This window comes from Xenopus laevis, chromosome 1L (genome assembly GCF_017654675.1).
Source record: "Xenopus laevis strain J_2021 chromosome 1L, Xenopus_laevis_v10.1, whole genome shotgun sequence".
NCBI lineage: Eukaryota > Metazoa > Chordata > Amphibia > Anura > Pipidae > Xenopus > Xenopus laevis.
In genome coordinates, this window is record NC_054371.1 from 57,872,344 (window position 1) to 57,888,166 (window position 15,823).

Consider the following 15,823-nt stretch of genomic DNA (forward strand, 5'->3'; position numbering starts at 1 on the left):
GCCCCCCATGTTATAAAAGCACCATGTGTTTTGGCCTTTCTAGAACTGTACTTGTACTGAATGTTTCAGTCATCTATTTACTTTGCAAAACACAATATAAGATTTGGAAGTCATATTGCTGCACATCTTAGAATTACAGCATTTGAAGAAATGTATGTTAAGTAATGTGCAATGCAGTTGAAAATGCTATTCATGGACCAAAGGTTGATAACATTTTAGATTGACACAATAAAGGCAAAAATGATTCAGGTGACTTTATTTTGGACTGACAGTGTAGTTCCATAGAATATTTTATACAGGGTTGTTGCTGATTCTGATGACATAGTCTATGATTTAATCAGTCTTCTGTGAGTTTCTTTCCTATTTTTTTTGTTATAAGTAAAGCTTTTTAGAAAAAAAGAATGCCTAGACAAAATCAGGGCAGTTAACTGAGATCTCTAACAATGAAGCTATTACTGTCTGGGTTGGCTTTAGAGAAATGGCCCGTGTTAATATGTCTGAGTTGCTGTGGAGTCTGAGCACAGTTAAAACCTTTTTTTGGTTCAGTTGTTTTCAGATTGTAAATCAAAAACAAAGGCTTTTTTCAATTGCTTTCCATGTTTTATTTTTGACTGTTGTTTTTTGAAGTTTAAAATGGAATGTCCTGTCTGTGGTGTTTCAGTCTGGCAGCTCAGTGATCCAGGTGCAGATTCTGAACTGTTCCAATGTGCTGCATTAGTTGATACATTTCTCAGCAGCATCTGTGGAATAGTAGCAACTATGGTGTCGATTATGACAGCTGCTTAATGAAACTCGGGGATTCTGCTCAGTGGGACCAAAGATTAAGAAATGTATCAGCTTAGAACAGTTACAGAGTCGGCGACCCCCCCTTCCCAGAGCTGCTTCAGAAAATATAACTTCAATATTAATTAAAAAAAATCATAAATAAAAACATAAAAAGTAATTGAAAAAAGTATTTATTTCTGGAGAACAATCTGAAAAAACTATTGGAAAAAAATTGTTGGAAGGTCAACAATCCCTTTAAGTCACCTAATGCTGAAAGTCATCTATGTTTTTATGTTCCTTTTCACCGACCCAGGGGACTTGAATTGTGGGTTCTAACTGAAAAGGAATTGTCAGCTTTTTATTAATTAAAATATGGTCTGATTTTAATGCTCATCTTCTTCATTGAATACCAAGAGTCCTTCCAGTTCATCCATACAACACCATCATCTGTGCCGTGCTTTGCCATATCCCATGTGTAATATCCACCCCAATAATATCTTCCATTAGGATTGGCTGCATGGCATCGGTTGTACCACCATCCACCACCATCTTCTTTTGAACACTGTTTGTTAGGATCTGAGTGTTGCCTACAAATAAAAATGAGTAATTAAGATACTGTAAGAAAACAGGTAAAAATATGCAACTCTTTGAAATACCCTCTAGACTGCCTATTTACTGCTAAGAGAACAGAGCAATAGCAAGTGGATGATAATAGTGTCCTTTCAAAAAAGCTCCCAGGATATAACACCTGATGTTTTGGGCATATATAAGCACTCACTTACTGGATTAAAAGCCTGGGTGCACACTGCAGAAAAGTCATATAGAATATCATGTAAAGCAAGGCACTCACAGGACTTAAAATATGGTGAAAATGAGATAAAGTTTATTTATTATTTCAACTTTTCGGTCTTCCTTGACAAAGGTCTCAAGGAAGACTGTAAACATTGGTATAATAAATAATCTTTATCTCTTTTTCACCATATTTTCAATTGATCTTGATTTTTTTTCACAAGTATTCCCGTTGAGTGCGGTACTATGTTACTTTATTTACCTTATTTACCAGCACCAGGGCAAGTTGCTAAACAAGTTAAGGGTGTACTCCTCCAAGTTGAAAAATCAGACGTTTCGAACACCAACTGTGCTCTTTTTCAAGGATAATAAAAAGTTAAAAAGAGAAAGAGCACAGCCGGGGGCAGATTTATCAAAGGTCAAAGTGAATTTTCGAATTAAAAAACTTAGAATTTCAAAGTATTTTTTGGGTACTTCGACCATCGAATAGGCCAAATTCGACTTTGATTTGAATTGAAAATCCTTTGAGTATTCCACCATTTGGAAATAAAAGTACTGTCTCTTTAAAAAACTTCAACTTTGACACTTCGCCACTTTAAACCTGCCGAATTTCTATGTGAGCCTATGGAGACCTCCTAGAACCTAGAGCCAAAATTTGGCTAAGTTTTAAAAAGTCGAAGTTTTTGTTTTTTTTTGAAAATCGTTCTATCGATCAATTGCTACGATCAATCGAACAATTTTACTTCGACTGAAAACGGCCAAAAAATTCAAAAAGAAAAGTTTGACTATCGAATTTGGCCAATTCAATGGTCGAATTTTGAAGTTTTTTAACTTTGAAATTCGACCCTTGATAAATCTGCCCCTTGGTGTTCGAAACGTTCGATTTATTCAATAAATCTTGATTTTTTTTTAGAAGTATTCCCGTTGAATGTGGTACTATGTCCCAAACCGAATCCTGAATTTGGTACATCCTTAAATTACATGTTTACGTACTTTAAGCAGTGGATATATTAAATTAGGCAAGGGTAATACACATCATAAAATAAATATTAGGCTATACATTATATTGAAAGCACTTGTATATATTAAAATATTCCAAAAAAATTAATAAAAAACCTTCTGTGTAATCTCACAATTAACCAAATCTATATGCGGTTTTACAAAACTGTATTCTGATATTTTCAGACTGCCAAGACAGCGGTGTTATAAAATAAGGGAAAGATACAATGACCAATCAATGAAAAAATACCTACCATCCATCGTTGTCTCTATCAAAAGTACTGAAAAACATGCCGTTGTGTATTGTCATGGTTCTGTTCTCTCCTTTCAGCTGAGATGCACCATCCATTAGAGCATTGCCAGCAGTTCCTTTGTAGCCACTAACAGACAGTTGGTATTTATTTGCCTCATTTTGCACTGTGAAACCAGTGTATTGGGCTGTCACTTTGGCACCATCCCAGTCTTCCATTTCAAACAAAGCTTCTGTAGCTCCCAGGTTAGTCAGCTGGCTAATTTTTTCATTACCAAGCCAGAATTCCCCTGAAATTCATCAAATGCATATTCATTTTCAGAATATTTTTACAGTTATATTGTGTAAAACTTAAAAATGAATGCATTTTTTTAGTACACATTGGCATATTATGGCATATATATGAAGCCAAGATATCATAGGACACAATAATGAGCCATGCCATATTAATAACCAGCTTGGAAGTTATTAAAATGAGTGGTTATCCTAAATGACAAATGTAGAGTATCAATATATATGGTGTATATTTCTAAAACTTTTTTTTTACTTTTGCATATATTTTTGTAATTATATAGCATCTGTATTCATATAAAACAGGACATGCAGCATAAATAAATCTGATTTGAAAAGAATATTCACATCACAAAAACATTTACAATTTAACTACTGAAATATATTTATACCTGGCATGTCGCAGATACCCTTTCCACCGTTGGCAGCAATATTTCCAAATCCAGATTTGTAGGAATCCCATGTCCTTCCAAAACCAACACTGCCATCTTGTCTGTTCTGAATAACAGTCCATCCTGCAAAAATCAGTTATTAAACTGTGGTAAAATTTATTCCAGCATTTGAATATTTATTAAATATTGCTGCTAAGATAAAGAATGAAGCCCTTACATCAGCCCTCTTGGAGTTATGCTCACTCATAACTCTGAGCCCAGAGTTATGAGTGAGCAGGGATAGACTCAGGCAGGAAGTGATGTCACACCAAGCTAATATGGCTGCTGTATCCTAAATAACCAGATAGAGTTTCTAGCGCTGTTTACTCTGATATGGTATAGCATTCTACAGAATAAATATAGCATTCTAGCTTGCATTATTGCGGCTAAACTATTGGCAATAATCTGCCTCAGTAGCTTTCCTTCTTCTTTAAAGATGCACTCCTGTGTTGCTTACCAAATATTCTATTCCATTGATGATCCTTTGAGGCTAATTTATAACCACTGGACAAATGTGCTTTTGTGCAGTAACTCATCCTTTTAAGTAGTAGCCTTCATAGTTGCTTAAAGTCATTGGGCTAAATTTATCAAAGAGTGAAGTTCCGCCACTAGAGTGAAATTCCGCAGCTCTCAATTAATTTCTATGGGATTTTGAAAGGCGTATTTATCAATGGGTGAAAGTGAAAGTTCACCCTTTGATAAATACGCCTATAAAAATCCCATATAAATGAATGGAGCGTGGCGGAAGTTCACTCTAGTGGTGGAACTTCACTATTAACTTCACTCTTTGATAAATATACCCCATTGTTTCAGTTTCAGTGAAGCAACTGAAACAAACTGGGATCATGCTTAAACTGTGACCGTCTTATATTTTCTCTGACATCCATGTGTACTGCTTTTGTCAGACTAAGAGAATAACCACCAAATGTTCTGCAGTACACAGAGATGTCTGAATAAATTGGTTTACTATATCATTTATAGATGTGTGTGCTCGTTTCGCCCATATCAGAATAAAAAGTAATAGATATCTGTCCAGGATATATACATGTAGCCTGTGGCATTCTATTCTGTCTTAACATGTCTCACCAGAATTTATATTTATTTATACTCTGACTTCATTGACCTACCTCCATCATGTGTTGCCATATCACAATAAACCTTGAATGGTCTGAAGAAACTATCGGGCTGGATAAGGTACATCTCAGATGTCTCTCCACCCTTCCTGTAAATTTCTTCGCACTCTGCAATCAAATAATGAAGCAAGAATTTAAAATGCAAAACGAGAAAACATACAAAAACATGCAAGGCCTCAAGTTAATTAATAAAATGATCACTGGACACTGGACACTGGCAAAACAAAAGAGATTGTATACAAAGAATCCAGAATGAAGAATAACTTTATAGAAGATATGTCATGTAAGCTGTATATCACGTCTGTTCTTTGGGATGTGTACAAATCTTTATCAAGCAGGTTATATATCAATTATATGTTAAGCTATCTGTAAGAAAGACACACTTATACTAACACAAACTTTGAATGAATGGAACCAACAAAAATGTCTCCTCTGTAGTTATAGGTCTCTTAGAATCCACAAGTTTGTCATCTAAAATCCCATATCACTAACTCTAATAAGAACGTAAATGTGCCCTGTTCATTTATTGTAGTACCTTTGCCAGAGACAACTGGGATGGGGCACGTTGTGACACATGGTGAGCGACAATTTTCCACTTGTGTGGCTATTGCCGTTTCCAGTTTCTGGATTTTGGATCGAAGATTTTCCAGTACTTGCCGAAGAATGCGAATGTTAGATGGAATTTTGGTGTCTATATTGTCTTTGATGAATGTATACTGCTCCTCCAGTTCTAGGTTGTATTCGTTGACTACATTCTGGTTATCTACAAAAGAATTGACACATTTCAACAAATGTTACATTGTTTACACAATTGCCTTCATGGCTTTGTTTAAAAAAATGTATTTTGTAATCTCTTACATTTATCAAAGTATTCTAAATATACAAATAGAAAATGTGTGGGTTAAATGGTTAGTTGTAAAAATTATAGCGTAATTGCTAATATTACTAGTGGTTACTAATTAATCCTTTATGGGGACATACATTTACAGTTGATCTAGTAAAAAAATGTATATAAAATGAGTGTTATAGCTAATTGAATAGGAGATGATTGCAAGGTAACCTGAAAGCAAATATTTGGGGAGCCGGCTTTTGTCAAAGCTTCCATTAAATCCCTTTTTTAATTAGTCATTTAATACCAAATTAGCATTGTTCCTGCAGGTGATATATTCTCTACTACAGGTATGGGATCTGTTATCTGGAAACCCGTTATGCAGAAAGCGCAGAGTTACAGAAAGGCCGTTTCCTAAAGACTCAATTTTTTGCAAATAATCCAGATTTTTTAAATTAATTAAAATGTTATCTGTAATAATAAAACAGTGCCTTGTACGTGATCTAAACTAAGATATATGAAATCCTTATTGGAAGCAAAACAATCCTATTGGGTTTATTTCATGTTTACATGATTTTCTAGCAGACTTGAATATCCAAATTATGAAAAGATATATTATCTGGAAAACTAGGTCCTGAGCATTCTGAATAACAGGTCCCATACCTGTATTATAAGCAAAACAAAATGACTTCTAGGGGACAGATATAAATATTTGGAAGGTTTTACCAAGCCCATTCCCAAGTACCAATCCCATTACCTGGCTATAATTACTATAGAATTTTGCTAATGGGCCATTTGGCTAACCAATCTTTAAAAATAAATTATGCTTTGGAGGGCTTTTTATTGTGTTTTAAAACAGTAGCACTACAATATTTGAGAGATGCCATTTCACCTCAACTCAGAATATGCCATTCCCTTATCATTTCAAGCAGCACTGCCGCAAACCCTTGTGAAACCAAGTTCCCTGCTTGTAAATTGCCTAACCAATGGAATTCAAAATAGGGCTTGAACCACAAACATCTGAAAACCACAGTGGAAGTGCTTGAAAACACAAATCTGTAATTTGGCATTACTAGCAGTCCATGTTGGAGGCTATACAAACATGGCTGGGGGCTGATACATATCATGGGTTGTTCACCATTAAATTAACTTTTAGCATGATGTAGAGAGACAATTTGCAATTGGTTTTCATTGTTTATTATTTGCGTTTTTTGAGTCATTTAGCTTTTTATTCAGCAGCTCTCCAGTTTGCAATTTCAGCAATCTAGTTGCTAGGATCCAAATTACCCTAGCAACCATGCATTGATTTGAATAAGAGATTGGCCCATGAATAGGAGAGGGTCTGAATAGAAAGATGAGTAATAAAAAATAACAATCATTTGTATCCTTACAGAGCATTTGTTTTTTAGATGGGGTCAGTCATCCCCATTTGAAAGTTGGAAAGAGTTAGCAATAGGCAAATCATTTATAAACTATACAAAAAAATTAAGGCCATTTGCAAAGTTACTTAGAATTGACCATTCTACAGCATACTAAAAGTAAGGTGAACCACCCCTTTAATGATAGTATATTGGTTTAGACTTGAGAGTAGGCCTGAGAAATATACCCAGTATAAAGGACAACCAAATTGTATACTGCTACTTAAACCTAAGCTACTAAAATTCCCTATGTTATTTAGCCTTTTAACTAACTGTTAAAAGTTTGAATTTTTTTATGGCCAGTTTGGTTCTTAGATCTGCTCATACAGTTGCCGTGATCTGCACAGATCTGCACAGATCTGCTTGTCGTCATCTGCCTGTGTGTTTGCAATCAACAGTGATAATATGGAGAAGTATGGAACTAGATATACCTAATGTTTGTTGTTGGTTTTCTTTTATCTTCTGCCCCAGTACAGTTGTATATCTATATACATTATTTGCTGACTGAGCCAAGGTTTCCACTCTTCCTCGGACATCATTGATAGCAGTTTTAACATTTCTTTCTTGTTTCAGCAATGTTGTTCTGAGCTCACATCCAGTTGGGCACAATGTTCCCTGAAATTAAAAATACATTACCTTTCAGCTTTGTACAGTATGTAAGCAGCAAGGGATTAGGAAGACTAAAACACAAATTACCAATAAGTGGTCAACAGAGAAAAGTATAAAGTAAAATTACCAGTTCCTCATATGCATGTTTACAGCCGCCGGCATCAGGATACTCAGTAGCTTCTTTTTTCTGACCTTTGACAGGAGCTTTGGTTGGACGTCCTCTGTAGCTTCCACCGCTGATTGGTGGGGGGGCAGGTCTTTGAGTAGGAACTGGCTCTCGGCCTCTGGATACAGGCCTGTGACCACGAGCATCAACAGAAGCAGTTGCATTATCTGACTAATATAATAACACATGAAATCAGTGAGCGTAACACCTAATTTATATACTGCATGTAATTATTTGTATATAGCCTTCAAGAAAAATACCAGGGTGGATATTACTACAACATTATATTAATTTGCAGTGATTTTCTAATCACAAATCCAACATTTTGTTTTCTCCCATTTACAAATCCATGCGAAAAAAGGCATCAAAGAAATAATTGACGTTTTGAAAATTAATTTACAAATACAATAAGATAAGGTCTGTAAGCAGCACAGCTTCTTAGTTCCCAGATAGTACAGAAAGCAACAGCTTGAATTACATTTAGTATAAAAAGCAAAATATTTAAAATACATGTATGGGATATATTATTCAGAAACCCATTATCCAGAAAGCTCAGAATTAAGGGAAGGCCATATCCCACAGACTCCATTTTAATCAAATACAGTGAAATCCACAATTTTACATCCCGAAGTTTTCCCTCACTTTACATTGTTTTTTGTGGTCCCACATATTATGCATAATACATTTCCCTGATTTTACATGATTTTATTCTGGTTCCTTGAAAAAACTTAAAATTGGGGTTCTACTGTAATTCAATTTTTTTAAAAAATTATTTATTTTTCTTCTGTAATAATAATAACAGAACCTTGTACTCAATCCAAACTAAGATGTAATTATTTCTTATTGAGGCAAACAATCCTACATGGTTTAATTAATATTTAAAACTTTTTTTTAGTAGACTTAAGGTATGGAGATCCAAATTACGGAAAGATCCCTTATCCAGAAAAACCCAGGTCTTGAGCTGGATAACATGTCCCATGCCTGTATATGATGAGACAGTCTATAACTAAAATTCAATTATAATTTTATGTCACTGGATCCCTTTACATAGTGATTTGTTAGATATGGCAAATTGTTAAAGCAAATTAAATTAATATAAAAGTCTGGCAAGTCTGGCATGCAAAATTTGATTTAAAATAATCCATTACTATCCACTGGCAAAAATAAATGATTTGTTTGTATTTCATCAAAGATGTCCCATTGCAAGAAAATAATGAGGTCTTTATTCTGCTTACCTTGATCACTGCTGCATCATCCTGTAATAAACAAAAGAGCAATTAAACCATAGGTGTATGTATTGTTTGTTACATAAATCATGAAAATATTGAGTATATCATGGCGAAATTCTTTGTTATAGTTACACACACATACCCATAATAATGAGTCCCTTAGCTGTTGTTGGTCTCTCTCCCTCTCTTTCTATATATATATATATATATATATATATATATATATATATATATATATATATATATATATATATTGCAGAATAAACACTTGCCCTTTAGTAAGTTTAGTATTCTTGTACAGTTTAGCCAGCCCTCATAAAAACAGTAATCCTTATATATATCTTATATTATATAATAATAAAGCTTAATTACCACATCATCTTCATCGTAATCACTTGAACACCACACTGCCGAGACACACAGGGCAAATAGCAGAAGCACCCTCATGATTCTGGATGCTTGAATGCTTGGTGAGTATGTCTTCTAATAACTCAAAAAAAATTCTGCTGTTCTTAAATACTCATCGTAGTAAAATCCCATCCCTCAGTCACCTCTGTGTCTTTCTCTTGATAGGGGTTTTGCTGCAATCACTCCTCCTGTCTAGCAGGTTAATAGATAATTTGTACTCTGTTTGCTGAACAGATTGATCCTACAGTGTAGGTGGACTGTTTGATCATATTGTGAAATACTGTAGAGACCTTTGTTTGTTTAATCCCTAAATTTTGTTTTTTGGTTATTCTTTATAAATACATTTTGTTAGAGTGCTTACACGTACCCGACTCTAAACCAAATAACAAAGAAAAAGTTGTTATTGCCTTTAGTTATTGCCTACGTTATGGTCTTTTGCAGGTTTGGTGGAAACATTTATTTAGGGAAATATTATGTTATAATAATTTCTGATTATTCTCAAACAATGTATTATTAGGTTGAACAGTGTGGGGAAAGTCTCTAGTAAGATGAAATATTATGCCTTACATTTTATATGGAAAATGCTGCATGTTCCCTGATTTATTTTACCAAGTTGTACCTTTTTGAGTGCATGGCATTCTACATAATTAGTTGCTGGGGTGCTGCTATGTGAGAGTCGAGGTAAAATGCCAGCTCTGTGAGTTCTGAGCTCAAGTAGTGCTCCCTAAACTGTCTAGCCTCATTTGTGGATTACACTTGTAATTCAGTGGAGATAGAATGGAACTTCTTGTTTTTGTCCTGTATGGCAGAACCTGCTGCTATGGAATTTCTTCAAAAATCCTATTTAAAATGCCAGTTCCTTTTTCTTCTGCAGTGTAGCGATCACTGAAAGAAGGCTTTATGCTAGAATGGTAAGCTGTATGTGGCTTAATTAATGTTTGAAGACATAGCAAGCTGAAAACAATAAGCATTTGAGGCCTGGGTAATAAAGCAGGTCAACATATTATTAACATATTATTTCATGTGGCCATATTTAGATGGAGGGAAAGATTTCATTTAGGGATTTAACATCTACAGCTAGATATTAATTATCATTTCATATACTGTACATATTGTACAATGGATTTTATGTAATCTCTTGTTAGGAAACAGTTTTATTTTTAATGCCTGGAAGCACAACATCATTACCTAAATCTACAGATTAGTCTTTTGGCATTTTTTTCCTTATATTTATTTTTTTTATTATTTATATTTTAAGTTGTTAAATGAAGTAAAAGTTCCAGGAAATGAAATGTCAGATGGGACATTCTTGGAGTAAAGAGAAAATGGACAACAAACACTTGTTCCATTAGTGAGGAAATACATGGAAGCTTATTCTCTGTGACACCCAGAATCTGAGTGGGCTTTATAGGTCCCACCAGAAAATACAACCTTCAGGGCCCATTTTCCCAGCAATTAGATTAGATGGAAGGGCAGTCCATCTTATATAGTTCCTCTCACACACAATTAAATGCAGACTGGTTGGAGAAGGGATGGTCTCATATCTGAGGAAGCTTAGATTGTCCATATTTAATTAACATCCAGACTAGAGTCCTGCAACGCTTATCAGCAAAAGCCTGTGGTACCCTGCGGGTTACGGGTAGAAGTTCTGGGAATGGGTAAAGAAGCGGGTTGTTGGTTCTGCGGGGTTGCGGGTTGGGCCGCAGGTTTTCTCAATAGGGATATTTACTCCTTTTTTCTGGTCACGGCTACTTCCGATGATTTCACTTCCGGTTTACAATGACAGCACGTCCTGATTCTTGATGGTCAGCGGTCGCGGGTCCGGGTTGCGGATAAGGTACTTGCGGGTAGGGTCGGGTAGCAGTTCCAAGTGGGTAAGAATGCGGGTTGCGGATTGAAGGTACAGGTCCCAAAAAATGGACCCGCTCAAGACTCTAATCCAAACCCAGAAAATTAGACCTAAGGATCTAGGACAGAAAATGTATTTATAAGCGCCTTGTTAAAATATAATACAGAAAAGCCATGAATTACCATTAAATTATATATAAACAGTGCTTGGGTTACATGACTTACATGAAAGTTATGTATTATAACAATAAATGTACCCCTTTTGTAAAATAAGAGGATATTAGAAGTCACCTTTGAGTTACATTAAGAATCATTGGCATAAAGCAATATCACAAGGCACATTTATCAAAGGTCGAATTTGGAATTCATGTTAGTTTTTTTTAACTCTAATGAATTTGAATATACTCGAAATTTGATTGGGGAGTTATTAGATAAAAAAAATCGAATATATAAAACTCTAACAAATATTATTGTCCAGAAAACTCAAATCAAATTCGAATTGAATTAGACTAAACCCGAATTTCAGGAAGGCCAACAGTTTAAAAACGGTCACTGGACCTCTCCCATTGGCTTTTACATGTGAGCAGGTTTATAAGTGGCGAATAGTCAAATTCTATTTTTTAAAGGGCCAAGGTTTGATAAATCTTGAAAATTCAAATTCGAATCACTATTCGAATTTGAGAGTTTTGACCATAAAAAAAAAAATCGAAAATTCGATTTTCAAATTCGACCCTAAATAAATCTGCCCCATGTCTCTACACAACTGTAACATAATTTATACTAACACATGCACCTGTTTACCATTGTGTATTATTTGGTGTTACAGGGTGTATAGCACAGGAGGAGTCATTTACGGCCTCAGGTGCAGTTGCACTCAAGTTAAATAGCCTGCAGTTGTTGTGTGAAAGCATCCCATTCATTAAAAGTACTTGCTTCAAAAGCTGTTTGTTATAATGCATTTGGAAAATCTTCAGCATAATCACACTCAATTTGCATCAAATGGAAAAACAATTGCACAGACCCTGACAACATCGACCACAATTGCGCCATATGCGTCTCGCCCAGATAACTGCAATTATGCTGGAAAATATGGGGGGAAAGGCTGCATTGTGGATAATAAACATGAGGATTGAGTCCAACAAGAACACTTTGCAAACTGTACTTCTGGGTCATAAATTGCCTGTAGTGTGTGGTTAACTTTGTCTTGTCCTTATATACGCTTGCTGCAGTGTACATTGAGTATATTGCACAGAATTGTTGTGTCTGATATCGACAGGTACAATAACACTGGAATTTTTTGAATTTATTGTGAATAAAACCATAAAGGATCATAATACAGGGCTAGTTGGCGCATTGAGGCCTCTGGCAGCACTAACATTGCACATCAGAATGACAAAAGTGGAGTATGTTCAAGCAGATGCCCACCTGCTGTCTACCATCCCTAAATATATATATATATATAAAGGCCTTGGGATAGGCCGAAACGTTAGTATTTTGCAAAAATATATATATTATTTTCATAATTGTAAGACTTGTAAGTGCGGATCTTTTGCAGTGAAAAAAAAACAATATATATATATATATATATATATATATATATATATATATATATATATATATATATATATTACAATCAAGTCATATGCTGGAAGTGCTGTATTAAGAGGAAAGTCCAGGTATTTGCCCTTCAGTCGCAACCCATGAAACAATGTGCAAAAAACAGCTCATTGCACCTGTTTTTAGTGTTTTTTACCCCAGCATATGGTGAACTGCACTTTGAACTCATTTTGTAAATGAGCCCTTATTTTTTACATTGTTTAAAAAGTAAAGAAATAGAAGTAAGTAAATGATGTAGTTTGTTGTATTCTGAAATGTACAAGTGTTGTCCCTGTACATCCCTTGCATCACACAACTGAATATACACTAAAGTGGACCCTGATTTCTAAATGATTTGCTTCAGTGTGAGTCATTTCCCGTTTCCCAGGACAGAACATACTCTGTGGGCTTAGAGACCTGTCTCCTGAGGCTCTTTTGCAAGAAACTTGCTGTTTTATACTGATTAATGCTATCGGAGATCTGTTATTGACAAAGCTACAATCTAAGCCAGAATAGAGTGGGAAACCCTTCATATTTTATCTACATTTCTCAATCTGTATACAGTATATAGCTTCTTCATGAACATTTTGTGATTTTTTTTTTCCCGGTCTACCGGTCAAGTCTTGTTGATCCAAACTAAGGTGCATACATCCATATTGGTAGCAAAACAATACTATTGGGTTTATTAAGGGGGTTATATATAAAAATTCAAGTTTTTCAAGGGTATTTTTCAATCCAAACTCTAATTTTAAAAAAACTAAACTGGAATTTTTCAAGATTAATTATACCCAAAGCTGGAAATACTCCAAATAATACCTGTCGAGGTCATGTAGAATTCAGTAGCAGAGGTCCCTTGAACCATTTAAAACTGAAAACTCGATTTGATTCAAGTTTTTTTTTTTAAGCAAAAATTCTATTTAGCCGGCTATAATCCCCAAGTCTCATGAAAACAACAAGCACATAACTATATATGTCTGAGCTATATAAAAGCCTGCAAAGTTGAATGTTGAACTGCAGCTCACACGAAGGGAGAAGTGACCTGGGTGTAAAAACCCCAGGTCCGACACCTTCGGATTAATCCCACTCAAAATAGGCAAAAATTGTCTATGAAGCCGGCTTTTAGCGCACTCACCAAGTCCGGAGTATGGCCGAGTATAGGGTTTTTCACCCCGAATTCACTGATTCGAGTTTTTTTCATTTGAGTTTTTTCATAAATCAGAAGAGATTCATGTTGTGAGTTTATTCGAGGTATAAAAAAACCTCACAAACTCAACCTTTGATAAATAATCCCCTTAATGTTAATGTTTACTTTAAAACACTTTCAGTTTTTGGTGTAACTGTTCCTTTAAGGAAAGATCTCTTATCAAACGTTCTGTAAATAGCCTCTATACCTGTAATGGACAGCTACCCTGCACTGGCAAACATTGAATGTTTCCTTCAAGACCTCTAATACATAGTAGTTTATATAAACACGCTACTCTGTAGTCATGGGGGGCACAGGGATGTGCATCTACACTCCCACCCGAATCGCACTCCAATGCCTCCAGACCTGTGCATTTAAAATGTCCCCCATGCCCTGTCAGCTGTGATATGTCTTATCGTGGCTCTGGCAGGCCCCACAGGGGTGTGGGCCGGGGTGCTGCATTAGCCTTAATATCCAACTCTACTTTCTCATGGATGTCCCATCATAATAATCCAGTTTAGTGTGGTAAGTGTTCATTTATCTAATGACCTAAACTTTTTAAATGTACATATCTGCCATAAGTTTTACTCTGCCAAGCAGTAATAAAATATCATCCAGAAAAACAGTGATCCTCAGTGGCCGAACAACAAATATTCTTATTTTATCCAGGAAGAAAAATCATCTGGAATGTAAATAGGGACTGTGCCCTTTATTGCCATATTTTCCTGTCTCTAGAATCGTTTATCAGTAATTCTAGTATTGCCAGGGAGACGTGATGTCTGATTTCTCTTCGCTCATGGGTGAGAATTATTTGTTTTTAATCTCATCTCTGAATTTTTCTAAAGGCATGCAGCACCACCTCCTGTTGGAATGTGGAAATAACACATAAGCAACAAAAATATCAGTGTTGAGCAAATATTAAGGAATCAGGATGCTGGGAATTGTAGGGGGGCCTTGCCTTGCCTGCAGTAAATCCCTGACGCTAGCACTGTCTAGAAAAGTATTAACAATCAATACCAGTTATACTTTATTAAGCTCAGTTATGTACCCCAGTCCTGGTTAGGATGCTGTAATGCTTTGCAAGAAAGGGTTTTAAAGGGGTTGTTCACCTTTCAGTTAACTTTCAGTATGACGTAGAGCGGTATTCTGATACAATTTGCAATTGGTTTTCATTTTTTATTATTTGTGTTTTTTGAGTTATTTAGCTTTTTATTCAGCAGCTCTCCAGTTTGCAGTATCAGCAATCTGGTATGGTCCAAATTACCCTAGCAACCATGCATTGATTTGAATGAGAATATTGAATATTAGCGGAGGGTCGGAACAGAAAGATGAATGATAAAAAGTAGCAATAACAATAAATGTGTAGCTGTAGAGAGGATTTGTTTTTACAGAGGGTCAGTGACCCCCTTTTGAAAGCTCGATACATACCTCCCCACATTTTGTAAGTAAAAAAATGTGTTCGCACGTAGTGCAGCAACATTTTTTGACCATGCCCCTTTCTGTGGCCACACCCCCTAATTACCATGTTCATTTTACAAAATTTAGCAGGTTATGAAAGTCTGAAAATAATTCTCCTTGTCTAAACGGTTTATTTGTGTCTCAAAATTGTTACAAAGTATCTTATTTGCACCTGTTAGCTGTTCTGTGCTCTCGCTAAAAGCCAATTAAGTGAGAAACTTAACTAAACTGTTCAGTGCAGAGAAAATATGGACTTTCCAGTACAAATGAGGGACTGCAGGTTGAGCTGTCAAAAGAGGGACTGTCCCTCCGAAAAAGGAACAGTTGGGAGGTTTGCTAGAAAGAGTCAGGAGAAGAAGGCAAATAATTCATGAACTATAAATAATGAAGACCAATTGAAAAGTTGCTTAGAATTGGCCAT

At 35.5% G+C, this 15,823-nt stretch overlaps 1 protein-coding gene across 1 annotated transcript; it reads right to left on the minus strand.

The window, feature by feature from the left end:
- Positions 1-239: 239 nt before the first annotated feature.
- Positions 240-9,397, minus strand: fgb.L (fibrinogen beta chain L homeolog). The gene is given in 9 exon segments (NM_001087949.1): positions 240-1,352; positions 2,808-3,093; positions 3,487-3,609; positions 4,653-4,766; positions 5,194-5,421; positions 7,337-7,520; positions 7,642-7,851; positions 8,916-8,936; positions 9,282-9,397. Coding segments are annotated over 9 exon segments (1,467 nt in total). The 5' UTR covers positions 9,357-9,397; the 3' UTR covers positions 240-1,126.
- Between the last annotated feature and the right edge of the window lie 6,426 nt (positions 9,398-15,823).